Source organism: Ambystoma mexicanum, chromosome 11 (genome assembly GCF_040938575.1).
Source record: "Ambystoma mexicanum isolate Mex_15411 chromosome 11, UKY_AmexF1_1, whole genome shotgun sequence".
Classification (NCBI taxonomy): domain Eukaryota; kingdom Metazoa; phylum Chordata; class Amphibia; order Caudata; family Ambystomatidae; genus Ambystoma; species Ambystoma mexicanum.
The window spans coordinates 574,475,673-574,496,970 of NC_090934.1; the positions used below are offsets into that span (position 1 = coordinate 574,475,673).

The window sequence follows — 21,298 nt, forward strand, 5'->3', positions numbered from 1 at the left end:
CTTTTTTGAGCTGTGGTCTGGATTTAACAGGGGCGCAATCTCACTTAACACCTCCAAGAGACATTTTAACTGAAGATCATGTCTCTCCTGTTGTAAAGTAACAAGGTCATTGAGGCGGGATTGCCAGTGTGAGCTTGAGTCTTTTCCTGCTTGCACATCTTGATGGATGAACTTGGTAAAGGAATCAATTTGATCCAGTTTAGATGATAAATTCAATAGCAGGACCCCTTGGTCTCGAAATTTTTCATTCAAGGACTCATGCAGCTTAACAAACGGGATCATAGCTTGGGACGATGCCGCTAGCACATTGTTGTGCAACTGTATTGCAGCTCCCACTGAAAGATTAATTTTCGAATTTGGTGTTTTCGGACCATCTTTAACTGGAGTTGGAACATTTGAGGGCTCGGTAGAGGAGGTGGAGGCTTTTGATGGAGTAGCTAACAGTGCTGATATATTTGATCTTTTTGCACTGCTGCTGCCTTCTCGCTGTTTCGCTGTGCACAGCGAGTACGAAGCATTTCCTTTTTCTTGAGAACCAAGCCGCGGCGTTGATTGAGTTGGCAGTGAAAATGGAACCGTCAAAGACGTAGTCAGATGCTCCATATTTTTCTGAATCAAGAGCGGCAGCAAATTATTGCTAGTCGGTCGGTCACTGTTCAGGCACTGCTTGAGTGATATGTCGTCCAGTGCCCCATTTTGTGGAAGTAAATGAACAGGCCTGTCGACCTTAGACGGAAGGGAGGCAGAAGCTGCCTTATCAAGCGTACTGCCAGGGAACTGGGAAGCCGATACCAGAACTGCAGCATGTTGAGCAGAATCGGCCTTATTAGTAGAACTTGAGGCACAATTCATCAACGATGGCTTTTGTGGAGCATTTAAGCCTGAAAGCGTATCCTTATTTGACACAGGGCCTGTTAATGGATGAGGATTGTTCGATGGATCGAGTGTTCTGCTGCCTAATGTGAAGGGGGACCGATCTGCCGTAACGTTACTACAGTCATGCTTCATAACTAGATCAGCACTAGAAACAACAGCGGGCGTGGTGCGATCCGACTCAGCAATATCAAGCGTGGCTGAGCGTGCGCGATCGCTAACACCAGCCTGGTCAACTGAATTGTTGGCTGGTACCGCCGGTTTTTCAGCTTCGTTGGATTTTTCCTGTGTAACAAGCGTGGCGCTTATAATTTCAGCGTCCGTTAAATCAAAGGGAGAAAAATACATTTCAGGAAAAGGAAATTGTTTTGAAGAAGAAACGTCCGCCATCACCTTCTCGAATGGCAGCATCGGCATCGGAGCAAGGTCAGTGAGGGACAGCAAGACAAGCGGTCTTAGTAAGTTTTGGGGAGCTGCCTTACATGCTGGACTGGGGACAGGGGTGATTTCAGATGTGTCAGCTTGGTCAGAGCAGCTTCGCGCGACAGTGCTTCGAACAAGCAGCAAGCTTACCTTGTAGCTTTTGGCTTGCAGCAGAGTAGTCCATGGGTTCAACGTCCCTGCTGCAGCGTCTTGTGGCGCGTCTGGGGCCCACTCGAAGGGGGAACCTTCTGGCTGACGACCATCTCCAGAGCCAGCCCCCGGTCGCACCCGGGTGAACTGGGCAAACTGGGACTCAGCCTGACTCCGCTCCGCGCGGCAAAAAAGTATATATGCAGATGCAGTGGAAGTAAAAAGAGGACTCCACTCGCGTCGCTGCAGCTCCTCTCAGAAACACACACAAAGAGTCTCTGGGCAAACTGGGACTCAGCCGGAACTCCGCGCGTAGTCAGTGTACATTGTAAACTCCCTGCCCCACAAGAAAGCTTTCAACTTTTTAATGGCCCACATGACACACAGAGCCTCTTTTTCAATGACCGAGTATCTTATTACCTCTCGTTTGAGTGTCCTGGAGGCAAAAGTTATAACTCTCTCCAAACCAGATTGCTTTTGTAACAGCACCAAGACCAGTGATGCTAGCAGCAGACCTCACATAGGTCCTCAACTTGTGGCAAAGTTACTTTGAACGGGTGCATGCACAACACATTCTTTAATATGCAGAAATTCCTTCGGAAACTCAGAAGACCGAACCAAAAGACATGTCTTTTTTACATTTGCACTTGTCTGCAAAACTCTTCACAAATTTGGAGTAATACTTCACCACTCCCAAAAAAGATGGAACAGCCAGTTTATCTTTAGGTGGTTCTATGCCTACAATTGCTGATACAAGACTCTCCTTTGGCGAAATACCCAGAGCACAAGATTTGTGTCCCAAATAATCAATCTCGAACATCCTAAGCCTGCATTTACTTTTCTGAACGTCAAACTTCGATTAGTTTCCGCGAAACATTTTTTAACCTGGCATCATGCTCCTTTTCTCAGACCTGCCTGTGACCAAAAGGTCTCCCTGGAAAAACCATTCTCTACTGATACCCCAAGCATGGTATGCATCATGCGCAGGAAGAAGGCAGCAGCTGACACCAACAAAAAGGGCATTCGCTTGTATCTGAAAGTCCCTTCTCTAGTTATGAATGATGTAATCACTAAAATGTGGGATGTAAAGCAATTTGGTGATGGCCAGAGGCAAGGTCCAGAGTACTGAACGATTTGACCCCAGCCGCCATGCCCACAATTTCACCAATGTTCGGTAAGGGAAATTTGTCAACTACGACACACTTATTCAATGCGCAACCCAACGCTGCTCTTCCGAACCACTACTGCAGGGGAAACCCATTGGTGCCTCCAAGTCTTCAATAATGCCCTGAGACAACAATGTTTTAATTTCTTTGGTAACCTCTTATCTCAAGGCAATGGGAACGCAACATGCTTTGGATGCAGCAGGAACAGCCTCCCTCTTGACATGCTAAGTTATTTATAACATGCCTGTACACAAGTGTTTCTAGGTGTGACAAGACGAGGAAGGGTAGACGGATGGAGGACAAAACATTCAAAGTGCAGTGGCAAGAACGTGGTAAGTGCTGCCAGAGTAATGAGTGCAGAGAGGTAGGGGACTGTAGGATTGCAGATACAATCCCCTAAGTGGGTGGGAGGCCCAGATGCAGTGATAGGGGCTACTGGTTGCAGGTAGTGCAGGAGTCTTGTGCCCGTGAGGTTCAGTGGGCGGCCAGTTAAACAGTCAGCAAAACAGACAGGAGCATCAGCGAGGGAGAAAACAGAAGCAAAAAGAAAAAGGTCTGGAGTTGCTTCCGGAAACCTTAAGTGGTCCTGCTCAAGTTTGAGAGAAGCAAGGAGGCTGTTCCAGATTGAGGCCCCAGCCGAGGATAGAGGTCTACCCACACCCCCCAACTCCCGGAGAAGCGTCTGATCCTTAGAGAGTTGCAGGTGGATGGGCAGAGGGCTCGAGATAGGAAAAGAGTTGGATGTAGTGTGGCCCCTTGCCCCAGAAAGCCTTGTGGACAACGTAGGGGGTCTTGAAATTGATCCTTGCAGTCACACCGGGAGCCAGTGGAGAGATTTCAGGGTTGGAGAGATACGATCCCTGGACTTGAGGCCAAGGACTAGTCTCGCAGTCCTGTTTTGGATTAGTTGCAAAGAGTAGAGGCAGGCAGACTTAGAAAGAGGCTGTTGCAGTAGTCCAACCTAGAGAACCAGGGCTCTGGAGACCGTGAGCTCCTGGAGGAAAATGAGACAAGGAAGAATACCTCTGAAGAGGTGCAGCTGGTAGTGCGACTTCTTAGAGATGTGCGAGATGTGAGGAGAGAAGGAGAGGGTGAGTCGAAGTGGACCCCAAGGTTCTTAGCCTCGCAGGAAGGTGCGGTGGAGGGCCCAGGGTGGGTGGCCAGATTGCAAGAGGGAAAGCGGGAGCAGTGGCCCCAATGAGAAGGATCTCAGTCTTACAAGCATTAAGGAAGAGACAGTTAGAGGCATCCCATTCCTGAATCCCGGATAGACGGTCAGGAATGAGCGAAAGATCAGAGGAGGCTCAAGGGAGCCTAAAGGAGAGCTAAGTGTCATCTGCATAACACAAAGTTAAAACAGAAGGAAGAGACGTGGTGGGCCAGAGGAGCCAAGTAATGGTTGAAGTAGAGAGAAAGGTTGGAGGGTTAAAGGACCCAAGTTGGACCTGGGAGGGTCGATTGGAGAGAAAGGAGGCCAACCATGCTAGGGCCCGACCCATGATGCCCAGGTTGTCACAGACGATTGATCAGGGTGGCGTGGTTGACCTTATCGAAAGAGAATAGATCAAGGAGAATGAGGACATAAGGAAGGTTAGAGTCGAGATTAGAGAGCAGGTCAGTTTCTGTGCTTCTGGCTTCTCTAAAGCCAGACTGGTGGTCGTGGAGAGAGCCAACAGATTCAGTATGGAGAGTAAGCTGGGAGGTGGCCAGCTTTTCCAGGAGTTTGGCGGTAGTATGCCAGAGAGGAATGATCGGCAGAGGGCTTGAGGAGAGGGTGCACAGAGAGCTTAAGGGGGGAGTTGGTGGGGGAGAGAGAAGGTTCCAGTGGCAAAAGAGTGATTGCGGAAATCTGCCAAGGCCAGAGCGAGGGTGTCGAGGTGGTCCATGATGATTCTGGAGGAGCAGGGGAGCACCTGCCTTGACAAAATGTTCATAAATCGGTCTTGTCTAGAAACATCATCAGGGGTGAAGGAGGAGGAGAGATGGCCAGAGGGGCGCCAGGAGTGGTAGAGTGAGAGGAAGACGAGAGAGTGAACAGGATGTCCTAAGTTTTAGTGGTGAAGTGAGAAGCCAGGCCGTGCAGAGGGCGTGGGAGGGAACAGGAAAGGTGGAGATTGCAGCAGGAATGGCCAGCTCCGTGCAGTATTTGACAATTTCGACTGAGTTGTTATAGGCTGCAGAGACGCAGGTTTGGATGTAAGCTCTCTTCTGGGACAGGACAGTCTATATTGCCTTTGGAGCAGGCGGCAGGCCAGTTTGTCGGGGGCATGAGCCTGATGCCCTCTACTTCCTCTCAGCCACCCTACACTTGTGTTTAAGGGTGGCAAGGTCGGAATCATACCAAGAATTGACCTTGGATGTGGGCTTCGGACAGATCCTCACGACCGTGGAGCAAGGACATAAAGAGTGTTAGAGATTGAGAGATGCAGGTTGGAGAGGGCTGTGTCAGAGTGTAAGTCAGCCACAGGTGGAGGAGGAGAGAAGGTAGCAACGAAAGCCTCAACTGACACATGCTTCATGGGCCGGATGACCGAGAAGGTGGGGGGGGGGGCAGTGCTGGGGTCAGCTTCACCTGGGGGACTGAGAGCGACAGGTGAAAGGAGAGAAGAAAGTGGTCAGTCCAGGAGAGAGGAGTGGTTAGAGGCAGGGATGTGAGGAGATCAGAACATTTAAGGTGTGCCCAGCAGAGTGTCGGGCCAGAGGGAGGAAGAGAGTTGCAGAGATTGCGAAAGAGCCCAGGAGGGGCTGGAGGCATTCAAGTGGATGTTGAGGTCTGAGAAGAAGTTGAGAAGTTGAGGCAAGGAGGGAGGGGAGCTCGGCCCACAGGAAGAGGGCGACATGACCAGGTGACCTGTAGATGGTGGCCACAGTAAGAGGCCAGGAGAGAGAGAGCAGGCATTCAAGGGAGGAACAGACCCGTGTAGGAATGACAGAAGCAGGTATCCACTCCGGGAAGATCAGGGCTACTCCACCTTCTGGACTGTTGGTTCTGGGTTCGGAGAGGATCTTGCAGTCATCGGGGGGGGGGGGGGGGGGGTCGAAACTCGTTGGCCGTAAACCATGCAATCAGCAGATGTCAGGAGTGGTTGATAACAGAGCGCAAGTTAAGGGTAGCGATGTGGAGCAGATTGCCACATTTGAAAGACTTCTGTGGAGGGGGACAGGCATGAGCTACGCCCTGCAGAGGTGTTAGAAGTGCCCTAGGGTGGGTAAAGGAGGAGGAAGGAGATGGAATAGTCAGAGGTAGAAGAGGGTGCCAGAGAGGTGGCGGAAGCACAGCAGCCAGCGAAGCAGAGGAGGGTGCCAGAGAGGTGGCGTAAGAGGAAGGTGGCAGAGGAGCCAGAGAGGAGTAGGTAGGAGTAGCAGGAGAAGGAAGGAAGATAAGATGCGGGAAGCGTCTAACGAAAAGGAGATTGGGCTGAGGGCCCTGGACCAAGACGGTGCCATTCAGAGAGACATTAATGGTGGTCTTGGAGGAGTGGAAGGGGGCCAGGAGGACCTCCCACCGAGAGCCACCCTTAATGGGAGTGGAGGAAAAAGGAGAGAGAGAACAGAGATCATATGAGGTGTCCATAGGCCTGGAGAGGGAACGACAAAGAGGATGTCATTGAGGGTCTGCCTGGAGGAAGCACTGGTGGTCGTTAGAGATAGGGATGCCTTGGTTGGAGAACAGTATGTCTCTTTTGAGCTTCTTCCTAACAGACTTAGTGAGATGGCTAGGAGATAGAATAGCAGTTAGAGCAGATCGGGTAAACGGAGCACCATAGAGGGGTGTGAGGAGGAAAGCAGAAGGCAGCCAAGCAGGAGTGGGGGTCTCACACTAGGGGCACACAATCCTGTGAAAAAACCCTTTCAAACATCCAATGATCTTGCTGAATACACAGTCAAAGCACTCCTCAGGTTTTCAAAACTCCTGGGAGACAGTGGCAATGTGATCCGGCACCTTGGGATTGATGATTATCCCCAGGTCACATTGCTCATACCATCCAAGAATACTACCACCCCTCTTAGACACATACACATTAGCTTCAGTCTCACTGCCAAAACACCCAATGCCGGCTTCAAAGTATCCAACAAATTCTATGCGCACTTGGTTTGATTTTGGGTGCAAGTAAAGACTTTTCTAAAGTTTTTCTTTTTATTTATTTATTGGGTATTTATAATGCGCCTATACAGCAAATGGTGTTTGGAAGGGGGGGCGGGGCTTACGGACAGGGATGAAGATTAACAAAAACAGTCCTACTAGGCCTTGTGACATTTGGATTGTGCAAGTGCAGTACCTAGAAGTGCAGAGGAGGGGGGGTGGGGAAGGAAGAGTGCCGGTCAAAGCAGAATGCGTTAATGTTAAAATGGGAAGGGAAGAGTGGAGAGCACAAAGTGCAAGGGGGTGGAGGGGGAAGAGGGCCCCTAGGCTAGGCGAGTGCCAAGGGAGGTCAAGTGGACAAGTGCCAGGGGAAAGCAGGGAGTGCAGGGAATGCAGATCCACATGCTAAAAGGAGGACAGGGCTGGATCAGACTCAGTAGGGGTGGGGTCTGCCAGGCTAGTACTAGGGGAGGGAGCCTGTTAAGGCAAGTGAAGGTTGGGGGTTGGAGTGAAGGGGCCCCTAGGGGACCCTCGCGTATGGAAACAAGGCACAATCACCACACACGAACTGATACGCCAGACACGAGGTTGTATTCCCAAAAGCTAGGGTTTATTGCAAAGCAAATAGTCTCAGTTGGCCAACTGGGTCTCACGCCCCACGACGTGTTTCTCCAGACCCCGGGGGACGCAAGAGTGAGAATTTTACATCAGTTACATATATACAAAACAAGCATCTTACAATCAGGGGTGACACATTTAATACCACCCTTAATGTATCTCCTTTGAATTAGGTTTGGTGATTGACAATTGTGACGAATATGACACCTTCAAACCTTCATTTAGCAACAGTCTGCAATTTTGCGAGCCTACAGACACAATTCTTTGTTTTAAAGAACACAATGCTTCTGTTCTTGCAAGCAAGCTGCGTGCAGGGGAGAGACACATTCCAGGCCTTGCCATCTTCTAGTTTTTATTCGTGTACTAGGGGTCAGCCCGCTCTCCAGGGCTCGGTGAAAGGGGGCCGTAAAGGAGAGCATAATTCAAGCCATTAAATGTTCGTTTCTAACATTTCTACTGCATTAGCGAGACTAGCTCGCACCTGTGTAATGATTAAATGCCTTCTTGCTTACTTCCAAGGATTTGTGAGGGAGGAGACCGGGCATTTCTGTCTGGGTCGCTGCGTTATGTTTCAACAAGTCTCTCGTGGCCTTGCTCTATGCATGAATAATAATGTACTAGTGGAGCAGAATACGTTTTCAGCAAAGCAGTTTTAACAGAAGGCAAGAGGCGAAGTTAGAAAGACAAAATGGCGATCTTGCTCACATTAAAATGGCCGCACATTATTAAAGCTTATGGGTCTGTATTTCTGCTACCAAACACATGAGGCGGTTGGTCTTCGGCCAACAAAATACATTGCCTTCACTATTGAGGGGTCTACTTTTTTCTGGACTGACAGGAGGGGTGTAATTTAGGGAGAGAGTTGGAGGTAGCAGGATCCCAGGCCCCAGAAAGCCTTGTGGATAATGCAGAGCATCTTGAACTTGATCCTTGTAACAACTGGGAGCCAGTGGAGAGATTTTAGGGCTGGAGCGATGCAGTCCCTGGGCTTGAAGCCAAGGATAAGTCTCGCAGTCCTATTCTGGATTAGTTGAAGGGGGCAAAGGGAGGATTAAGGCAGATGGAGGAAGAAGCTGTTGCAGTAGTCCAACCTAGAGAGGACCAGAGCTCTAGAGATGAGTTTCTGGGAGAAGGTGAGGAAGGGGAAAATGCCTCTGAGGAGGTGCAGTTGAAAGAACAAGTTACTTACCAGTGGTAACGTTCTTTCGATTGGATGTTCCGCCCACATATTCCTCATCTTATTTGTTTCCAGCTTCAGCTGCTTCGGAAAATGCTTCATCTCGGCAGCTGGTGCTGTGCGTGGACATGGTCGACCAGATGTCCCTTGAGGGCTTCCATCTCAGTCGACGTCATCGTCTAGTATATATACCACGCACAACGCTCATTGGCTTCACTTCTGTTTTTAAGTCACCCATATGCAGAATTACTGACATTATTTATCAAACTTTGCACTCTTTTAAAGTCTAATGCCTGGAAGTTCTACAGTGGGCTAGGTTGGGCGGGTCGATGAGGAATATGTAGGAGGATCATCCAATCGAAAGAACTTTACCAAGGGTAACTTATTCTTCAAATGGACTGTGTCCTCCCACGTATTCCTCATTTTATGATAGACTCCCAAAGCAGTATAAAGTTCTTTTGGATGAGGGTGTAATCGGTGGAGGAGGGCCTCATCAGAGTAGCTTGAGGTGGGACCAAGCCTGATTCGCATATGGTCTTTCCCCTTCTGTAATGGCTTGGCAGGTGAATGATGTTCTGGAGGGTTTCCCAGAGCAATGCCAGAGGTTAGATTCATTCTAAATCTCCCCACCATCACCTCTGTTTTTGCTTTCTCACCCCGAGCGGGACGGGTATGCCCAGACGTGGGTCCCATGCCTGCTGGGCCTAGAGACCCAAGCCACGCCTCACTTTTGGGGTCCAACAAGGCAGAAACATATCTGGGATGCCTGTGGTCTTGTGCAGAAGGGATATGCCCTAGCAGTTCGGGCTAGACTGCCCCTTTTGAAGTAGAACCAAGCCCGATTTGCATATGGTCTTTCCCCGTCTCTAATGGCTTGCAGGTGAAGTACTAATGCCAGAGGTTAGATTCATTCTAAACCTTCCAGCCATCACTTTTGTTTTTGTGTACGTGACCAAACTTAAAACAAACACCAGTACCAACAAAATCGGGAGACCGAACACTTATCTTACATTAATCCCTTGACTTTGCTAATGCATGTATATTACCTCAGTACATAAACAGGTGAAAAGTAGCGCACGCCTAATCTTTGCCACCATCAGCAGGCAGATGGCACTGGGGCCTGCAAATACCTGCATCCCTCACTGGTACGTCTGACACTAGGCAACAATCAGGCTTGTCCTGTCTTGCCGGAGACAAGTTATCAGGACAGGAGTCTCTGTTGTAGTCTTGCATGCTGGAGGGTGCTTTTCTTTAAACAGACTTCATGCTGCCACACGAAGCAGCATCTGATCGCTCTCCCAATCTGTTCTACGCTCTCTGACATCACCAGTGTGCAGCAAATTGCGAGCCAAACAATGACCCGCTGCATCCAGCCTGAGCACAAAGGACTATTTGGCATGCATATCCTTAAAAGTTCAAACAGTGACACGCCTTTTGCAGAATGCGTCACCAATCTGTACTGGAACACACTATACATCACAGCCATGATTCAACCATGTCTCATTCAGGACCGTAACCCTTATAACATCCATTAAAGTGTGATTACATCTTTCTACACACACACATTATCTTGCGGGTAGGTACAGGTACTTGGTCACTTGTTCAATCCCAAACCCTTTCAAAATTTCTTAAACTCTTTTGCGACAAACTGTGGCCCATTGTTGGAAATAAATCTACTGTGAAATCCTTCCCCTCCAACATAGGGGATCCAGGAACCTGATGATGCCGCTAAACGGAACATCTCTCACCACATACCTCAGGCCAGCTGGACAACAAGTCCATCACTGCCACTACATATACATCCCTTGCATACATAGTAGCACAAAAACATGTTTAAAATGCAAAACAATGTCAGGGTAATTGCCCACAACTTTATTATTGCCCTCCTACACCATTTTCTTGTGAGGACAATCTTTTCCAATCTATGGTTCTAGGGGCTCCAAGGGTAGATGGAACTGCCCGAGGAACAGAAACGGTATGACTGTGTACACACTGCTACATTTTTCCCATAGGGGTGAACTTTTCGGCTCTCCATCTGCTAACACTTCTGTGACTGTCAATGATTTCCACACCCACCTCCCTGAAATGGAGCCGCAGTGTTCCCTTTAACACAGTTGCCTGGGGATAGGGAATTCTTTAGTTTTGGACAGACACCATGGTGCGCCACTGTTTTATTCATTATTGTACAAAGATTCCCTCAAAAATTCGAAGAGCCTGTTAAATTTCAAGGGGAATTGCTGGTCATTATTGACTGTTACAATCCAACTTGTGCTGATCTCAACCAGTTAAGGGCTGCCCTTCTGCCAGATAATTGCACACTACTAAAAACTAAAATTCAATGGACCATTGCAAGAATCCCCAGCACACCAAATGACAGGTTAACCCCATCTATGCTGAAAATCTGTTCCAAAAATAGATTGGTTCAAGATAAATGCTTGTAAACAAATTGAAGGACAAATCATGCAGTTTAGTTTGAAAAACTTAGAAAATGCCCAGACCAATACCCTGCGATCACAAACGCAGCGATGTATGCACAACGGTAGTTTCACAATTTGTCATGGGACTCCAGCTTAAGATTGCAGTTGCAATTATGGCTGTGATTATTGGCTGGGAGGGAAAGGAGTTGACAGAGCCATTACTATCTGGACAACCTTTTCATGAAAAAGCGTAAAAAGAAAGAAAAACATTGAAGCAAAATTAACGGGATTACAAATTCAGCAGCTCCAGCCCTCACAAAGTAGGGCAGGGCACCATGCTCATGTGAGATTTTGGGGAAAGGGAGAAGAGGAGCTCCAGAACATCAGGGTCAAGGGGACTTCAGGAAAGACAAAACAGGAATATATACAATGACCAATGTAATTATTGTAAAGAATTTGGACATTGGAAGAGTGTCTGAAAACGACGAGCGGAACAAACAATGACCTTTTCAAGCTTTTCCTCCACCTCTACCGTCTAACACACTGAATTCACGATAGGAAATCCAAGTTATTGCCCCATTGACACAGCTAGATGTTGAGAGCCTCAGAGTTTCCATGTCCATTGTTCTGACTAAGTGATCAATGCTGGAGGTATTGTGTGTAAGCCTAGACCTCATCCGGTTACTCAGTCTCTCTCACTCTGGGTGCCATCTCAGGGGACCGCGCTCTACTGAGTCCATGTAAGTCAATGAATTTATTGGGTTTGGATTTATTCTGTAAAATGGCCTTTACGGTTTACTGTTACTGTATAGTATAATCTTGGATGTTCCCATACATCGGGAATTTGAGTTTTTTTGCTGTGTTGCACGAGATCCCAAATTTGAAAATGAAACCACAGAATTATACTACCTCAATGCAGAGTCCTGGCAAAATGATGGACCACTCATGTAAACGTGGGACACATGCTGAACGATGAATCGGCACAAATAACTTTATACTAAACCAAACCTGTACTTTGCAGTCCTCAGTATCCCATTTCAAAGGGAACTGAGGGTTCAAGACCAGTTATTGAATCACTGCTCAAAAAGTATTATTGTGCCTACTCCTTGTAATACTCGGATTCCTTCCATCAAGAAACCTGTTGAAGATGCCTATCTGTTTGTACAAGATCTGCAAGCCATTAATGCTGCAGTAGGCCTACCTTTCATGTGTTTCCTAACCCTGTTTCCATTGTGTCCTCAATTCCTGGGACTGCTACACACTTTGGTAGATTTCTGCTCTATGCCTGTGCACCCTGATAGCAAATATTCATTATCCTTTTCATATAAATATCTACAATGTTGCTTCACAAGATTACCAGACGGGTATGTGGAAAGACTCACTGCCGCAAATTCTAAGGAGATCTTCAATTACTGGTGTTCTAAGAGGAGTCCGTTTTGATACAGTATGCAGACCTATTGGCATCTCTCTAATGGAAAGCCTGCAAAACAAGACTTACTCGATCTGTCAACAGATCTTGCTCATGAATGTCTCCAAGATAAAGCTGCAATTGTGTCAGACTAGAGTCCACTATTTAGGTCCTGACATCTCTACTGTGGGAGAAACCTCCCAAGACTGCGTTAACGTAATTTTACAACACCTCGACCCCGAACCCCAGACCAAATGAAGATTCCTTGTAAATGCAGACTATTGCCATCAAAGGGTCTTGGGATTTGCTTTGAAAGTAAAACCCCTACAAAATTTACCCTTAGTTTGGTTACTAAAGGCCTGCCTTTGCAGTAGGTTTATGTATCTGCCCTGTTACAAGCCCTTTTAACTCCTTCTGCACTAGTTAGAAATTGTTCAATGCCCTTAAATGCTAAGGGCATGACTAGTCACAAACCTTTAATGCTGCGGGAAATAACCTGTGTGATAAATCAGCCCGAAATGCGGGCAGCAGGACATGTGTAAACCTCTAAATATTTCCAAGCTATTTCACTGTACTTACCACCCCCAGGACAGTAGCACACCAGAAGGGAGATATAAAACAAATACTTTCAAAATGGTCAGGAACACTGCCTTTCATGGCCTGGGGCCTTACCCTTAGTGCTACTATACATGTGCATAGGCATCCAAATGAGCACTCGACATCTTTTATTTAGGACAGATTCTTAGATACAAGGCCAGTTCAGTTTGTTTTGGTGAGAAAAAAGAAAAAAAAACATGCAATGCTACCTTGTCAGTGTCCTACGTGTCTTGCTGCCTTTCCGCCTGTGGGTTTTCCAGCACCAAGTTGTCTTTCTGCGCTGATCCCAATCTTCAGTGCCATGTCTCTTTCTAGTGCCCATTATGGAACACGGTCCTCCTTCATTAACTTTGCATTGCTACTTGTGCCGTACCATTTTCTGTTATTTTATAATGCCATATTTACAGGTGAATGGTTACTTGAACAGAAGGGTTTTCGATCTTTGTGGTGCTGAGGTGACCTTTGTAGAGTTTAATGATATTGTGTTTCTTCCAGTATGTGTGCTAATCTTCTGAAGGCGATGTGCCAATTCCATGGTCCCCATAAGGCACCAATTCATAATTGGGTGCCATTTCAAAGGAGAACTCTGAAACCTTTGAAGATTTTCACCGATTGGGTACCAGTATGGCTAGTCTATTTTGGAAGACTTATGAGACTGTCTTTTGGGACATCGAAACCATTTCAGTCTCTAACCCCTTAACCTATTTCCTAAATCTATGCCAAACGCCCAGGTCTTCAGCATTATCAGTTTCTTATTGCATAGGACGAGCAACGTTTCTCATTCCATGTTTCCACTGTGTTTGCTTACACTTTTTACAAGCTCGGCATATTCTTAATTTGTGGTTCCGTGGAAGGCATTTCAAGAACCTACGATTGTCTATTCATGAAGACCAGACTGCCCGAAAGGCAGAAATGTAAAATACGTCTGGTCTATGAGACCCTCACACTAAACTCTGGGGTCATTAAAATAACAAAAACTGATCTTAATCATTCTCATGCCATCTCTCCCCAGGCAGTCACCGAAAAATTCATAATCACTGCTTCAAAGTTTTCTTCCTCTGCTCTGTGACCGAAACAACAGTAGGAAAAATTAATATCCTAGTAGGGTGTGAACTAGAACGACCATTGTAGATCTCATGCACCCATCTCACACACACATTTTACTGAAGGTGCCCCTCTAAACAAATTAGACCAATTTGTGCACTCAATCATTAGATAGACCAATAGATGGTAATACCAAACATTGACAAGCTGCAGAGATGCTGGCATAATTACAGACCATTACACAGAAATGAAGGTGCCTGCACCACTTTCCAAATACTTTATCCTGTTTGAAGTCTAGATGCCGGGGCATAAAAGATTGTGTACAAAAGAGTGAAGTGCTGTGCGCCAGGCTTTCGGGGATGCAGTATGCAGAGCGCACACTGAACAGGAAGGAGGCAGCTGGAGGCCAAAGCCCACAGCAGATAAGCGGGGAAGGGGTAAGGAGCAGGTGGAGGAGACAGATGGTGCCATGCAGGGGTTTGAGGGGGTAAGGGCGAGAGACTCACATTATCCACCTCCTCCCCCCACACAGGTACCGGGGGATGGACACTTACAAAATGTGTACCTACTGAATGCAGCCTTTTGTGCTCTATTCCACAGGTACAGCTTCTTGTACACAGCGGATAGGCATAGAGCCGATTATCCATAAAACACAGGCTTCCATCCCTTTGAGCATGCAAAAGAAATTCGGAAAAATGACTAATGGAGAGGGATCTCTGTTTTATTGTCAGAGGGCGGGGAATCTGGAAAGAATGCCGTGAGATGGAAGAGTTTCCCTCGGTAGATGATACTCTGGAGTTTATACTGGTGCACAAATATGATGGTGCATTCACACTCATGGATTTAGACAAACTTCGAAATACTTCCCATTCAGATATTCTCTATATGAATACACAGTATTCGAATTAAACAATATGCCCCCCACCTCAAATCAACCAATATACATACCTCTTTATGAGTGGCTCCTAATTCTTCTTCCAACAAGCTACACCGTTCTAGTGCTACACGCAACCTTTCTCGCACCTGCAAAGCAACCACAATGTACAATTAAGTCACGTTAGTGGCCAAACAGTGCCCATCCATTTTAAGATTTTAAGTGAACTAGTGGACACTGGAGACTAGGGGTGTCACGGTATTTGTTTTATGACGGTACGATAACCTTCTTGCCAAATGACGGTATATCATGGTTATCACGGTATAGCAGGTGGAGTTAACTGATATTAACAAATATTTTCTAAAAGATCATAAATTGACAGATGTATCATCACAAACAAAACCAGGCACCCAGGGCCAGAATTGGGCTTTTCAACATGCTTTCCACTGAAATGCCTTGCTTCCACCAAACACAAACACACGTGTGGAGAGGAGGGGGTGGGGTGGAGGCCTGCTGCAACTGGCAAAGCAAACTGAATAGCTTTTCTTAAGTGGTCTTTTAGGCTTTTTGCTTCCCCACTGGCTACTGGTGAAGATGAACATGTTGCCATCTTGATAACCTGCATGCCACAGATCAATGGAGGCTGATGGTAGTATACGCTTGTACACACAACACACACACCACACACCACACACCTCTTTATGTTACAGCCTTTAGTTTACTTGCGGGCCAAAAGGTGTTCAGTAATCACTGACATGTTACCCTTTGGTATGGCAGCAGGGAATACCCACAGAGATGAGTGAATTTCGCATTGTGACTTATTATATGTAAATTCAATGATAGAACCAGAGAAATCCCCCATTGCCATATGTTTAGAGAACATTATCCATTATAAATATATAAACCCCAAAGCCGTCACCCCAAAGTAAACCCTTTTCCTTCTTGGCACTGTATCTATTCTTCCTATTGCTAACATATTGATTTTGTGTAAGGCACGTGTGGTTTATGGAATGGCATTAAAAACTGCTCCAACTGAAACTACTTGGCAGACGGCACATCCAACAGTGCAAAACCAAGACTGCGCAGCAATTGCTTACTGCAGCCTTTCCAAATCAGATTGAAAAGCACACTTAACGGTATGAACGGTATAAACAATGTGACGGTTATTATTGTTCAATTAAGTGGTTCACGGTATCTTTAACGGTATACCGTTACATCCCTACCTGAGACCAGTATGTGAAAGTTTTCATAGGATCTAGCAGCCACCACTTTTCAGGTTTTTTTTTTTTTTTTTTTTTGATTTCTCTCATTGCTTAATTGCCATTGTACAAGGACTGAAATAATCAAGAGTGGTAGAAATAGTGAGAACTACAAGTTGACATGTGAACACAGCCATTTGCAGTCAGACGGTGGGCAGCAGAAGCTCCTGCTACCCCAAAACAATTCCCGTCAACACTATTTAAAGGAAATAGACGATATCGCTTTGGAATGCTGACAAGGCCTTCTCATTGGACGATCTGTGAGCTATACAATCTAGAATTCAGATCTGATCATATAGCCAGCAGATTGTCCTGGATTCCAAGCATACCAGCAGCACACGCATATTTACAGCCAATTCTCTGTGACCACCCACACACTATATGCTCGGTTTACTCATGTGGCCCGCCAGATAGATGTTTTGGGAGTTGAAGCCCAAAACAACCAGGCGGCCACATAATGAGTAACCATGCTATAAAACATCAAAAGTGAAAAGGGGTAGAATAGCTTCATATACCGCAACACCTGGCCATACCAGACAATTTGGACCCATAGACCTGAACTTAAGGGCCCGTAACACGTGGTTTGGTCCTTGGACCAGGTCTATAAAGACTAAATAAAGCATACATTTTGGGATTTGGCTTTTAGGCAGCACTTCAGTACAACCATTATTTTCAGTGATTATTGATGGTACTTTAGCTCCACATAGTGAAACAGTTTTGGATCACAGATCATGCTTAGGCCCACAATTAGCTGAGCACGTAGGTTTTGCTAAACCTCCACCTCGTTAGGCTACACTGCCTCAAATCACAGTTGACGCTTTGCCGTCACCATTAGTTATGCCACTCAAATCCCTTTTTAACCCACCCCCCACCCCTTCCATCACAATACACACACACACCAACTCAACCACCCAGGCATGCACCTACCTTCTACTCTTGCAAGGGCTCTTCCGGGTCCTTGTCAGCCTGTCAGGCCCTGTGCGCACTCGTGTGTGGCAGGGATTTGACAAGTATGGCAATTCGATTTAGAAAGACCGCTCCGTGCGGTCACAGAGCAGTCTTTATAAAAATCGATAATTTTTCTATTCAACCCTTTTAAAAAAGGGTCAGTTCACTCAGGACCAATAAAATGACATGGTAAAAGTTAAACCATGATCCATTTCCAATGACAAAAGGTAAGATTTAAGGGAAGTGCGAAATGAAGAAGGGGTGAAGGACCCAATAGAGAGTGGTAAAGAATACCAGTATTTGGGAGACTAAGAAAAAAAGGAACAAAACCGGGAAGAGGCAGAGGGAGGCTTACGAACAGATAAACGATGCAGTGATTCAGAACATAAAAAGCAGGTAGGGAGCTAGATCAAAATAAGAGAATAGATGAGGAGGGGCCAGATCATAAAGACATTGAAGGATTATACACAAGAAAATAAAAAGCAAACACGAGTTAAGGGTGAGCCAGGAGATTGTTAAAGTGAAGAAGCGATGGCTATACGTGAGGGGAAACAAAATGGTGCCGACAGCAGAATTAAAGATCTTAAGAGAACCAGACGATAGTGGGGAAGACCAGGTGTGATAAGACCAAGAAGGAAAGCAGACGTTTGGTTGCCTGGAAAGGAAAGGACGTGCTTTACGAATGTTATGAAGAGGATAGCGAAATATATTAGGAATGTGGTCTTGCAAAGAGAGAAGCGGAGTCCAAGATTATTCCAAGAGTCCGTGCAAAATGACTGAGGGGATAGCTGTGGGAGGAAAGAAAATGGAGGTAAGAATAGAACTAGTAGAGATAGATTAAGCAGGAAAAAAATAAGATTTCAATCTTGGATGCATTAAATTGAAGATCCTAGATTGAATAGCAACAAGACCAAAATGGTAGAGTGCAGAGCATCAGAAAAAGTAAAAAAAAGAAATTAACGGGGGCGTGGCGTGGCCTGGAGCGCCACTGATGAGGCTGCTCCATTGATGGCCTCCGTAGGGACCCGCGGCTTCGATTGAAATTCAGTCGGTTCCAGCAATGCTGCTGCTTTCTTCTGGCGGGAGATTCCGGTGGAGCAACTCCTGCACCCATTGCTTCAATCCCAGTGCCTAACGCTGCAGGGTCGCTGAAAACGCGGCTCGGGAACTTTGCGCTGGTGTTCCCCGCCGCGAGTCAAGATGGCGGCCGCGACCCAGGCCCTTCACCGCCTCCGGCAGTCCAGATGCTCGTAGTGCCTCCTGCTCCCCCTCCCTGCTGTCCGCAACGGCCCGGGGCCACGCTGCCGGAAGCTATTGGAGCTGGTGACCACTCCGGACCTCCTGCCTTGAAGCCGGGTGCGGGAGCGGGAGCACACCATCCACCCCCCCTCGCCTGCATCTGTTGGCGCGGGGACTCGAGACGGCTGCGTCTGCCTTCGCCCGGGTGGCTCCGACCGCAGCCTGGGCCCCAGTGGAGCCGCCGCCTGCCTCCCGATGCTCCTGCCCGGCGAACCCGACGCGCCCACAGCTGCGGGGGGCCCTCCTGGAGGAGAGCTTCGAGAGCTTCCCGGCAATCATCTGCTCTGCGGCTCGGCTCCCTGAAGGGACGCTCTGGACCCCGGAGCCCTCCTGCCTTGAGGCCGGGTGCGGGAGCACACCATCCACCCCCCCTCGCCTGCATCTGTTGGCGCGGGGATTTGAGACGGCTACGTCTGCCTTCGCCCAGGTGGCTCCGCCCGCAACCTGGGCCCCAGTGGACCCGCCGCCTGCCTTCCAACGCTCCTGCCCGGTGGACCAGATGCACCCACAGTTGCGGGGGCCCTCCTGGAGGAGAGCTTCCAGAGCTTCCCGGCCATCATCTGCTCTGCGGCCCGGCTCCCTGGAGGCGGAGACGGAGGACACGCCAGGTGAGCGCCCCCGTCTCCATTGAATGAGGCAGGCTTCTTTCGCCTTGGCCCGGATCCTGCTGCCTGCTGCCTCCCGCCTGTCCTGAAGTGGGGCCTCCCCTGCTCTCCGTGGCTCTACCCGCCGTCTGCCTCTCCTTAGGAAGCTTACTGCTCTGTGCCTGCCGCCCTCACTGGGGCTGCCGGTGTTCCCCCCCCCCCCCTACGGACTGGGGCTCCTGGCTCGCCTGCTCCGGATCACTTGAGCCCTGGCCCTCTGGCGATTACCTCCCCCGCCCCAGCAGTAGATATAGTGCCCCCCTGCGGCTTCCTGGGGCGCCCCTGCCCACCATACCCCTCGCCAGCTGAAGAGACTCGCCTCCATTATCCTGGATCCTGGTTGCGGTGGGCGGGCTACGTATCTCTGCCCTCTTACCCTTTCTGGCTTCTCAGTACGACACCACGACCACCTTATAAAGGCACACCTGCGCCACCTGCCTGCATAACCTCCTGGGACACCCCTGCCCACTCCACCCGCTGCTAATACCATCCCTGATTTCTGCAGTGATTGCAACCATCTTAAACTGGGCCAACTCCCCATAATACTCAAGAGCGGCAGTACCTTAATATAGGCACATCAACTTTAAAAGAAAAACGGCTTAACCCATCAATCCCTCCCCCGAAAGATATCGCTTGGAGAGGCTTCATCACTCACCCTCCCAGAGACCCTGTCTATAGCAGACCCTGCCGTTGATTATCCTTTTCCTCCAAGTGCTCCCAAACAAAGATCACCGCATCACGACTGCCCTCCGCGACCCGGCCAGAAGAGGATCCCCAGGGTCACGGTGCTAGCAAGATGTCGAAACTTAAACCAACTAAAACCTCAGACATTTCTACCATGCTCCTAGCAGCGGATAAGGCAAGGAAACCGGACCTCCCTCCTAAACTCACCCCACAGAAGGCCCCTGAAGAACAAAGTAATCTGGCCACCAAAGATGACATTGTGACCTTAATGCGGGACATCAAAGCTGAGTTTAGTTCCTGCATGACCGAGCTCACTACACGTCTAGAACAGACGACCAACGACTCACAGAAGCCGAACAGAGGATAGGAGAGGTTGAGGGCGTGACCCAGAGCCATGACGCAACGATAATAGAAATGCGACGCGAGATCCAAGCGCTCCAGGCTAGAAGCGAAATCCTCGAATTTAAGCAAGAGGACTTGGAAAATAGGGCACGACTGAATAACCTGCACATTCGAGCGGTCCCGTTGTCTATTCAACACAAAGAGCTACCGCAATACATAATCAACTTCTTCCAGGCTCTCCTCCCGCTTATGGACAAAGCCCAACTCGTCCTGGACCGGACTCACAGATTGCGCCGAGATGAGGAGTAGACTCAGACGGCCCCCCAGATAAGATCACTAGGGTCCACTTCTATGCCACCAAAGATGCCATCTCGGCGATAAGCCGCACCAAGGACGAACTCTCATTCATGGGTACCCCGCTGCAGATATTCCAGGATCTCTCCCTGATGACCCTACAGAAAAGAAGAGCTCTCAAGCCCTTGACCCTGTTCCTCCAAAGCCAGCAGATCCGCTACCAATGGCTCTTCCCCTCCACTTTGCAATTCTCGTACCAGGGAACCCTGCGCAAAATCAGCCATCTTGAAGACGCGAAATCCATCTTGCACCCAAACTCTCCGGAAGCCTCATTCACCTCCAGTCCACACCTCCCGCCAGAGGAACCCGACCAATCACCCCAAAGACAGCAGCAACAATCCTGGTCTAAAGCACAGAGACGCCGGAAGATGAGATGATCCAATCCTCTTCTTCTATCGTGCAAATACCGATCCCGGAACCGAAGCAGAACACAGCAATGCCGGGGGCCCCGAACGGCCCATACCCCACTCCGAGGAATATGTCACCAACTCACCCTTGGAGTCAAACCAAGTTCGATGGTTCTACCCCTGCCCCGTTGGCGGGGAAAACTGTCATGGCTCCGTTGGCCGTGGAGCAGGCCGCACAGAAAACCCCAGCCCCCCACACATGCTCGAGTTCACCCTCTCGTTCAAGTTTACCCTCCCGTTGGAGGTCATAAAACTTGACCACTGGAGTACCGCATTACTACCAAGCTCTTAGATGATGCCTGAAACCCACGGCTCCCCCCCCCCCAGAACCCACCCCAGCCATCGAGGAGAGTCCATGAAGCCCCTCAACCACACCGGAAAGTGAAGTTCCAGACCCTCAACGTCAGAGGCTTAAACGGGCCGCAGAAGAGGAAATCCATGCTCCGACGCCTACAGAATGAAGAGGCCTCGGTTGTATTCCTCCAGGAAACCCACCTGATCCCAGCAGATTTCTGTAGGCTCAGCGACAG

The 21,298-nt window shown here is 48.4% G+C and overlaps 1 protein-coding gene across 15 annotated transcripts in view; it reads right to left on the reverse strand.

Annotated features, from left to right (window-relative positions):
- PPFIA1 (PTPRF interacting protein alpha 1) overlaps positions 1-21,298 on the reverse strand; it is a 1,842,515-nt gene that overhangs the window by 1,314,571 nt on the left and 506,646 nt on the right. For all 15 annotated transcript variants that reach the window (XM_069623437.1, XM_069623430.1, XM_069623431.1 and 12 more), the window contains one exon: positions 14,906-14,980. In XM_069623437.1, coding sequence (XP_069479538.1) covers positions 14,906-14,980 — 75 coding nt within the window. The remainder of the gene's footprint in view (positions 1-14,905; positions 14,981-21,298) is intronic.